Source organism: Benincasa hispida, chromosome 5, assembly GCF_009727055.1.
Source record: "Benincasa hispida cultivar B227 chromosome 5, ASM972705v1, whole genome shotgun sequence".
NCBI lineage: Eukaryota > Viridiplantae > Streptophyta > Magnoliopsida > Cucurbitales > Cucurbitaceae > Benincasa > Benincasa hispida.
The window spans coordinates 9,775,169-9,786,286 of NC_052353.1; the positions used below are offsets into that span (position 1 = coordinate 9,775,169).

The following is an 11,118-nucleotide window of genomic DNA, read 5'->3' on the forward strand; positions in this document are numbered from 1 at the left end:
CCCTTAAAAGAGTCATATATATGGAAAGTAGAAATATTTTAAAATAAACAAGAAAATGTATAAAATTAACAGCCTAGTGACCCACTTGGTTTTGATTGGACACCTTATTCGGTTCTTCCCAATAATGGAGCCGACCAGTCTGAATTTTCATGTTGATTTAAGAAATTCTCCCAAACCCCGATCCAACATGTGTACACTCTTAAAAAATACAATTAAAATTGTTTCATTCTAATAACGAATTTACAAAATTAGACAACTAAAAACCATGGATAATAACACTAAAGCATGACATAATTTATCACTCCAATTTTAGATGTATTTTACTAAATAAGACACATATTACTATTTTAAAGGTTGATAGTATATCTCGCTCTCACAATAGTTAAATTCTAATTAAAGAACAAAATTTAACTCAATACTAGTCAAATCTAAGAATTTCTTTTTGTATTATATTTTTATGTTTCGAAATACTCTATTATATTTGTAGACACCATATTTGATTTGATTCGATTTTTATAAAAATATATTTTATTTTGTTATTGTTATTTATTATTATTATTATTATTATTTTGTTAATGGGATTTTTAAAAAATCTAAAAGGATAGATATTTTTTATAAATATAGAAATAAATAAAAAAACATTAAATAAAAATATTATTATTTTTTTATATTGTATTCCATTCTTCCTTCTTCCCAATTCCTCACCAATTCTTTCCTATTCTTCCCCATTTCTCTCCTTCTTCCCCACTTTTCTCCTCCATTTTATCAACTCTTTCTAAGCTAATTTAAGTCTTATTATGGCTTATAAAAAGTGAACATAATACATTTTGGAAAGGGGAAGAACACATGGAAAAAAGATTTAGATGAAGAGAAGAGGATTGAGGAATTATTGTATACATTGAAAATAGAGATATGAGAAGATTATAGAGATTTAAGAAAGAAATTGGAGATGAGATGAGATGAGAATAGAGTTTAGGTGGAGACATTTTAGAGAAAATAGTAGAAGAAAATCATAGTAAATGTCCAACATTCTGACGATATCCATCACAGTGTAAACTCCGACGAGATCCCATCCACGCACATGATTTCCGACGAATAGTGTGCGAGCTAGACGAACTCAAACTACAACCCACTTGCAAAGAGAAGAATGAAAGAATGAGAGGGGAAGGAAAGAAAGAGGAAAGGGTGGAAGAAGGAAAAAAGAAGAAAAATCATGGAGGAAGAAAGAGAAGAAAAGGTAAAGTGTGTGGGTCCCATTTTTAATTTCTTTTATCATTTTATTGTCTTTCTTTTATTTATTTATTCTCCAAAACCTTCTTCTTTTAATGGATTTTAAAATCCAATTGGATATCAATTTGAAATTTTTTTATAAAGTTTTGTTTCAATTTTTCTAAAGGTTTTCAAATTGGTTTTATTAAAAAAAAAGTCGTCGATTTTAATCACAATTGGAGTTTCAATTTAGTTTCAATTAGTTTTACAAATAAATTCTAATTTAGAATTCCCAAATAAAACTTATTTGGATTTAATTTGAAGTCTTCTAATTAGCTTCGATAATTTTTCCAAATTTCAATTTAATCTTCAATTTAGAGTTCTAAGAACTTCAATATCAGTTTGATGTCCATCCCTTCAATTTGACTAAAATGAATTTTGAATCAATTCAATTTTGAGTTTCGAAAACATCTCGGTTTCAACTTTAATTTGATATTTTTCATAAATGAATTTTAACTTGGTTTTAATTCACATTTGTCAATTGAATTTCAATTCCACAAGTTTAATTTTCAAATATTTTAAATTTATTTTAATTCAAAATTTCCTAAATAAAATTCAATTTGATTTAAATGATTTTGAATCATTTCAATTTGGAATTTCTAAAAGCAACTTCAATTTGACCTTTAATTTGAATATTTCATCAATGATTTTTTTTCAAATGTATTTCAATTTCATTCAAAATTGAATTTTCTAAATGAAGCTCCAATTGGATTTTCATTTTGGGTTGCAAAATAAATTTTGAATCTTCCTTTAAAAGGCTTACACCATTCATAAAGCTCAATTCATATTTTATCTCTAAGATGGGTTTTGATCCACATGAGACATTTCTTTAACTATCATATTAATCCTACGACGGAATTGAGATTCTCAAATATCTTAAATTTTTGAGGTAAATGTTTCTCTAATTGGAATTAATAAATTAATGGACGTTTGTCCAATCACAAAGTGTTAATTTTATTTTATTATTTAAAGTTTAGTGAGATTTAATGAGACATTGTCTACATTTATTTTGACATTTAGGTGTTAGTGAAATATTCATCTTCTAAATTGTATTTACAAAATAATATAATTTGACAATAAATTTTAAATAAGTATGAAATGTTTTCAGACGGAACGGGGTACTAATACTATGACCCAATAGATCATATTTTTTTAAAATAGGTGACCAATCACATTCATAATGATTGGTGGTGGCTCCAAACCTTTCACCCGAAAAAGACCCTTAAACAATGACATTGGACCATCGCGATGATGTTGGAACAATAGCTTTAGATTTTGCATACAATTTAGACTCCCTTTTCAAAAAGAAAGTATTCCATTTTGTATTGGATGGAGAAGATCTTTTCTCTAACCATTAAGATTTCCTTCCCCAATGATGAAAGAGATTAATCTTTACCTCGAGATAACGAAGAATTGAGAATAATTTGAAAATTTTAATGAAAGGTCACATTTTTATATTAAAAAATAGTGGGTCCAATCTTTATAAGATTTAGGCATATATATATATTAAGATTTGAATCCTATGCTTAATAGCCCTTTTAAAAGTTTAGTTTAAATATATTTTAATGGAGCACTTTCAAAATTTGGGCCCTTCTTCATTTTGATGGTTAGATTTGTGTAATTTCAAAATATTCGTTTTTGTGTTTATCCTTACAATTTTGATTCATTTTAGTGTGTATACTTTAAAAAGTGACAAGATTCCATGCAATTAATAAAAATGAAGGGACTAAAATGGTCACTTTTTAAAAATACAAGAGCGAAGATAGACATCTCTTAAAGGTATAGATACTAACATAACTAAAGTTGAAAGTAGATATACCGAAATAAACATTTTAAAAGTTCCAAAACAAATTAAAATAGTATTTAAACCTAAAAGTTTTGATTTCATTTCTACAGAGTTATTTCTTACACCATCCAACTTTATTTTTCTAATAAATTGTGTATCTTTTTTGGATGGTAGAAGAACATATACATTTAGTTGGAGTAAGAAAGTTACCAATATTTGGTTAGTTCGAATGACATTTTAGACAATATATTCAATAAAATTTGATTTTTTTTACAACAAATACGAGACGTGATGATTTGGATTACAAGGAAGAATTATATGTTGACGTTGATTTATGTTCATATTGACAAAATAAAATCGTGAATTTTTACGGAACTTAATTTATCAAGATACTATATATTTGTGGATAGATATTTGAATCTCTACACTTATATGTAAAAGAAAAATTAAACAAAATTTTAGACAATGTTTTAAATGTTGATATCTAGGAATGAAGGAAATGGTGATGATAATTTAAAACCCTAATATTAATTTAGGAGCTAAATGAAAACTTTTAACACTATAAGTATCAAATTGAAAATAAGAATTAATCATAAGACTAAAACAATAACCTATACTCTATGTATAAGTGATTATGAGGGAAGAATCTTTACATCTCTATTATGCCATTACATCTTTTTAATAATTCTTATTTTGTTCTTCATCATAACTGTTCGAGTTGAAGTGGTTGCATCTAAAGTGGGGTATCTCTTTGTGTATGGAACTGTAAACCCTTGAAATTTCATGAATTAAGTTAGAATTTGGTTAGTAAGGAAGCTTGAAAAAGGATAAAAGAGGAAGAAAATACTTTAAGTGTTGGAAATTAGACATTAAAGGCTAAAACATAAGTTGTAGTTAAGTGAGATTTTAAGAAACAAAAATTTGGCTAAATGTGGGGGCCATGCGTTGATGTTATGCGTTGGGTGAGGACTTGGAAAACAATGACACTGCCATTAGAGATTAAACGAGTTTATTGGCTAAGTGTTGAACGCATAGAGACACCATACGTTGGTGTGGAGTACGCGGTCAAGACACCAAGCGGCGGGTGTTGTACTCGACAAGTCCAAGATGGACACATGGTGTGGGTTGGCCGAGCAATGACATGAAAGATTTATCTAGACGGGGGCATAAGGGACATGTCAAACGCAAAGTGTTGGTCAAGAGTGTGCCATGTGTTAGCAAGGAGCATGTAGCATACAAGGACTTAAGAGGTTAGGTGGAATGTGCGGTAGGACAAGGCATTGGCCAAGCATGCGAAGGTCGCGGGGCAAACGGCCAAGGAAGTGAGGTGATGGCCAAGCTTTTGCCAAGCGTTAGACAAGGTAGGGTGTGCGGCGACCAAGGCAATTTGGGGTTAAGTTGAAAGCATGAATGAGCGAGGCAATGTCCTTGCAATGAAGCCATGTGATGGCTAAGTCATTTTGAGGTTAGGGAAGGCCTCATAGGATGCATATGAAAAAAATGGCCTAGTCGAGGAGATTTGGCGTTGGTGTGTTGTATGTGATGAAGAGCATGTGATGGCCTAAGAGTGAATGAGCGCATACGCCAAGGGTGAGTCACGCGTGGGAAGAAGTGGGCAGCCAAGGAGGAATTATACAATGGTCTTGAGGTTAGTGTGGACACAAGAATGAGGCAAGCGTTGGATATTGCCATGCAGTCTAGAGGAACATGCAGCCATAGGTTGGGGCATGCGTTGACAAGGACTGACTTGAAGAGCAAGGTTAAGTTAACAACTCATCGGGATAAATGACTAACTAAGGGAGTTGTGGGCTTGAATCGAGGCGAGGTGGAAGCATGAGAAGACATGCAAAGTGAGGGACATGCATTGGCCTGAGGAGAAAAAGACATTTCAAGCCATAAGTGTCAAGGGAAGGTGTTGGCAATAAAAGGGAAGGGCAGCTGGACATGCAAGTAAGGTGGAGGTGTCAAGTTTAGGGCAAGCTTAGACATCTTTAAATATGGCAACTTGGGAGGCTTAGCTTTCACAATCTACTCGTGCAAATTGAGTGAATTTAGTGTGAGAGTGTTCATAGGGAAGTGTAGAAGGAGATTCTAGGCCATCATTTAAGTTAGAGTTGTGAGGAGAGAGGAATTGACGTGGGAAGACAAGAGGCCCAACTGATTGCATAGGCCAAGCACGCGAGGATGCCCAACGCCAGGCGCGCAGATGCTCATCAGCACGCACAACCGCACGGCTGAGCGCCCCGGCGCAAGCTTGCACGCATCGCTCCACCTTACCCTCACGCATGCGAACGCCCAGCACTCGCGCATGCACGCCTACGCCCAGCATCGTGTCACGCCCACCCTGTGCGTGATCTGCCACCAAGCTACGCTCAACCACCCCCAGCCCCTCACTCGGACAGCTGCCCACGCCCACCAAACTGCCCAAATAACCTCCAAAGCTGTGTTTTTTTTTGCATTAAACCTATTTTTGGGTATTTTTGAAGGGGGTAAGCTGGTTGGTTTAATTTACTTATTTTTAAGACTAAAATTGAATTATTGGAGGAACTTTGGATTAGTTTGGATTTCTTTGAAGTGGAATTCAAGGAATCCAAGTCAGAAACTGCTCGAGGAAGATTTTAAGAAAAATCTTCAAGAGGATTGTGAGTGAGTTTTAATTATTTTCGTAAGTTTGAATTATACACATATCTTATTATATATATGTGTGTAAAGTTTGGAAAATTGACATGATCGGGAAACGTGTTTTTTTTTTTTTTTATTGGTTGATGTGATTCTTGTTATTTATTTGTTGTGATTTGCATTGGAAACTGAGATTGTACCCTGAAAAATTGTTAGCATGTCTATAGCACGTCTAATGGGATATTGTCGACATGTGCACAGTCGATAAGCTATAAGGCTACTGGGATTATTTCCACATCATTCATATTGGGAATTCACGGGAATACTCGGGGAAATACATGATCATGCCAGGGATATTCAGTTACCAAGCTGGAAGGGTTGCATTCTTATGTGTGATGATTATTTTAGTGTAAAATTGATTTCCCAAAAATGTTTTCCTTAAAACAAAACTTATTTTCGTTTAAAAGGTACCACTCACTAGGCTATTTAGCTCATATTTTTTAATGCTTTATTTCTCCCCCTCCCCCAGGTAGCAGAAGCGAGACGTTCTGGGAAATGTGACCTAAGGTCTGGAATTGCTACTCTTTCACAGAGCAAGAATTGGATTGGGATGTCTTTGAAAATCATTAGGAGTGTTAAAGCTAATATTGTATAATAATATGAACCTTTGTAACTATTCATAAGAATTAATTAAGTTTTTTACATATTAGCTATCTGTGAGTTGGTGAAAGCTGGGCAGTTGGTATCATAAGGGTGGTATATGTTGGGAATGTCCTAGAACTCGCAGTTCGTAACATTCTATTTAATCAATAACAATGACTTGTTGATTTTGCATCTTATTATGAAAATCCAATAAACACATTCTTGGCTATAGTCTGAATGTTGTAACTTTATGTAGTGATATAAATAGGATCAAGTTGACAGTATATAGCCTAAATGGAGTATATGGATGAAATTAGATATCTCATCCTAGTAATACTATTGGATGCGGCCCACTCTGTAGTTGTTACAAGAAGTTGTGAGGTGCTACAAACGATGTGATCCACAAATCGTTCATGTTGAGACATGGGAGTGGGGACATCCTATACAATGAGTTTGCATATAGACTGGACCACGAAAATAGTCACTTTTCTTTCTAACGACCGTTTACTATTAAAACTGACTATTTCATTTATTATATAACCTAAGTTAACTCGATCTTAATCCTGAGCTAGCTATGAACTTCTATTTGTTCGGGATTATCCTTTGATCTACAAACGGTGAGAGTAGTCCAACAGCACTCTTTAATAAGCTTACCATTTTGGGGATAAGACCGAATATTCCTGGGGACATAGCCTTGCAAGATAGAATTCATTCCTACCCTATTTAGGGTTAGCATATAGGTTGTTCTCTTAAGTACTGACTCCAAGTCTGAACAATCGGGGTCTCGCCTTCTCATGATAGAGAAAGAATTTGATTCATAGAGATTATGAACCAGAATTGTTCATTAGAGGATCAATAGAAACTTAAGGAACAAGATGTAGTCACAGGGGTAAAACGGTATTTTTGACCTAGCTGTGATTACGAACAACCTGTAAAGGATCGACTTACTGATTATGGTTATTAAGTGGATATAATATATCTACAGTGAGTGGAGTTCAACTATGGGCTATAGTGGAGTGTCCCATTAGTTAATGAATGGAGGTTAGATCGGACTAATGAGTTTAGCTGATTAATCTCGAATCGTTGGAGCCCATGATCTGTAGGTCCGCGAGGTCCCCCTACTAGCTCGTAAATGGATAAGCTTTAGGGTAGCTTGAGAGATTAATTTGAAACGCTCAAATTAAACGAAACAAGAGAATAAATATTTAAATATGATTTAAATATATAAAGATGATTATTGTGCAAAAAATTAATTTAATATTTGATATTAAATTAATTAATTTTTTAAATTAATTTAAGAAAATCAATTTTTGAATTAAAATGATTTAATATCATTTTTTGTTTTAAAAAGAAAATGAAAAATCGTTTGCATGTTGCACAAAAATGGAAAATGGGTATTTTCCATTACCATCATCTTTATGCTCATACAAAATGCATTATCTTCTTGACTTTGATTCTCCAAGCATGAGCTACAAGCCATGCACTCCATCTCTTTGCATGTTCATCTATTATATATTAAGAAGAGTGGAATTATTGGAGAAGAGGATAATTAAAGAATTTCGAGAGATTTTTTTTTCAGAAGAAGAAGTTGTCTTCTTCAGCTGTGTTGTTGTGAGTTTCTCTGGTTTTTTTACATCTTCAAGCTGTTCTTGAGTCCCACAATTCTGTCTAAAGCTCCAAAAGCATAGTAGGGAAGGTTTTGAGGTGGTTCACGTTGATAACAACAGAAGACAGCAGCTAAACATGCGTTTTCTTGGAGAGTTCATCAAAGGTATGTTCAGAAAACCCACTTTTTGAGAAGAGCATGCTTTAGTTTTTGCTAAAATTAGTGAATTAGAAAGCTTATGGATCCTTGATACTTCCGCTACATGTTATTTTACACTTTCAGTATCAACTGTCTTTACATCTTCTTCCGGGTCTGGGAGACAGGGCTTGGGAGGGGGTGTGACAGGAATATTGTGCTCATATGTTTGAATAAACAATCACGTTCTTTGCTCCGTTATAACTATTCGGCTCAAAGTGATTACACAATGAAGTAATATATCCTAACGTGTATGGATAATCTAGAGCATAGATATAAAACACCACAATCTAACGGTGAAGATATGCTTGAACTGATAGTCACATCATTCACCCTTTAAAATTTCATAATTTTCTATTTTGTCTCTCTAACTGACTATTAGGGGTGTTTAAAAAACTTGATAACCCAAAAAAATCAAGGGTTGAATTGGGTTATATTCAAATAAATGAAAATTTTAAGAGTTGGGTTGATCCATGGGTTCACTTAAAATAACTCAAATCAACACAAACTTATTATTAACTTTAAAATGTATATTTTTTTACTTATGATACAACTATATATACATATATTTATTATAATTTTATTTAATTTCACTATTTTTTAAATAATTTATTCTCCAACAACTCCTAAAATAGTTTTTAGTGTTTTGGAAAGAAAATTTTCATTATATAAATTGAAATTGAGTTGGAAATCTTAATTTAATATATGAAAATAATTAAATCAAAATTTTACGTATTAACGTTTTACTTCTTTTTAAAACAAAAATTTAAATAAATAACCGTTATAACCCAAATCAACCTAAACAAATGTTTCATAGTTGGATTAGATTGAGTTCATTTTTTAATAAAAATTATTTAGATTGAAGAAATTTACAATTAATAGATCATGTCTAAAAAGTTCTTCAACACAACTCATTTCAACCCACGAACACTCCTATCCACTATTGTATTAATGAGAATCTTTTAAAGATTTTATTTTTTATGTATTAAAATGATATTATGAATTTCACGTGCATCGGATTTTATTATTTTATGTATGGGCTAGTTTCAATAAAGGGTGATAATATAAATTATGAGAGACTGAGGGGTCTAATTGTAAAAGTTGAATATCACGAGGGCCAAAAGGAAAACTCAAACTAAAAGTTATCACAGTACACTAACCTTTCAGTGAGCAACATCACTTCTCTCTCTACACCTCTCTCTCTACACCTCTCTCTCTCTACCATGCAAAGGCAATCTCTAGGCTCACCAGTTTCCAAGCTCCATGGCCATGGCGCCGGAGCAAAATCCGATGAAGTTCCGGCCGACGATCAAAAGCGCAAGAAGCACTCTCCATCTTCTTCCTCAATTTTTAATTACGACGGACAAGACGACGATCAAGCCTCTAAATCTTTCCGATTCTCATTTCCGTCGCCGTATCCTCCGCGGCAGGAGAAGTTCGTTCACGCCATACCTATCCTCACCATTATCTGCTTCCTCATCCTTTACTTCTGCTCACACAATCCTTCGCAGTCAGGTACCTAATTCCTCCCATCGGAATCGACAATCGCTCTTTCCTTTGATTCTAATCGATCGTCTCCAATCGTTTCAGATTTGGCTCAGTTTCACGGATTCAAGCGTCCTGCAGAACAATTAGGTATAATGTACTAAAAGATTTCGCGAATTGAGGCATTCTCTGTGTGATTTCTGAAATTGAACCTTTGTATTTGGTGATTTTCTTGCAGAAATCAAAGCCGATGGAGACGAACTTATACTACCGAAGAAAGGCAACATTCTAGCGATTCAAAGTTTCCGTAACCTAAAAGAGATCGAAAAATCGTACTCTCTCTCTCTTAAATCTCGCCCTCCGAGGAAACTCGCCGATTTCTAAACTCAGCATTTCCGATTATCTGACCTTCCGGTAAACTCTCACGAACCTCGTTTTCGCCGTACGGCTTCACTCGCCGGCGCGTGTGCATCCATAACTATTTTTTAAAAAGCTTCTGTACATCAAATAATCCGTCAGATTAAATTGTTTTCTATTCCTTTTTCTTTCGCTTTTACAAATTATTCTTTGCCTCTGCATGCGCCGGCGGCGCTTCTGTAACTTCCGATGAGATACTGTTAATTTAATATAAACAAAGAATGAGTAAATTATCATTAGATCACAAAGCAGAACCGCCAATCGACGCGCCGCTTTCTCGCCGGAACTGGAGCGCGTGAAGTGCCGGCGCCGGCTTGGCGGAGATGAAAATGGAATCCAGCTGTGGAGTATATATTTACTGTTATTTTCGATTTTCCGAATCGGACCGTTACGGCATTGGCCGAAGAGCCAAGACGCCAGCTGGAAAATGCTGTAGTCGCTGACGGTATCAGGTTCTTTCTTTCTAGTATATTTACTTTTAGGTCCTCCATCTATTGCCTATTTATTTTTGTGGCACCTGCCTTATCGTTTAATTTAGTTTTAGGACCCGAATGCAAAGATATTTACTTCTTGTTGGCCTTCCGGCTTTCCATATCTCAGCTCTTGGGAATTTTCTTGAATGTGTTTAATAAAATCAAATTACTAATATAATTTTTTTTAATGAAATTACTCGTATAATTTAAATTTAGGTTAATTAACTATTTTGATTTATATACTTTATGATTTGTTTAATTTTAGTATTGTACTTTCAAATTTTAAGCACAGTTGTTTCAATAAATCTTAAATTTAGCCACTCATATATTATATGATAATATTCCTATAAACAATTTATACTTGAAAGGTTGATAGATAATAAAGTGCTTTTGGAAAAATCGGCAATAATATATAAATGAAGACTAAATTTAAGATTTATTGAAAGTATATAAAGTAAAATTGAATATTTAAAACAATAGATACTAAAATGGAGTATTTAATATTTATCATTCTTTATATAATAATTTAGAGAAAAATATCATTTTGGTCTATATAATTTGGTAATTATTCAATTTTAGTCTATGTATTTTCTTATTATTAATAACCAAATATTGTAGGGTCAGAT

The 11,118-nt window shown here is 33.5% G+C and overlaps 1 protein-coding gene across 1 annotated transcript; it reads left to right on the top strand.

The window, feature by feature from the left end:
- Positions 1-9,262: 9,262 nt before the first annotated feature.
- Positions 9,263-10,598, top strand: LOC120078100. Its single transcript, XM_039032315.1, has 3 exons — positions 9,263-9,632; positions 9,708-9,752; positions 9,841-10,598. The coding sequence occupies exons 1-3, from the start codon at positions 9,341-9,343 to the stop codon at positions 9,984-9,986; spliced, it is 483 nt and encodes a 160-aa protein (XP_038888243.1). The 5' UTR covers positions 9,263-9,340; the 3' UTR covers positions 9,987-10,598.
- The last annotated feature ends 520 nt before the right edge of the window (positions 10,599-11,118 follow it).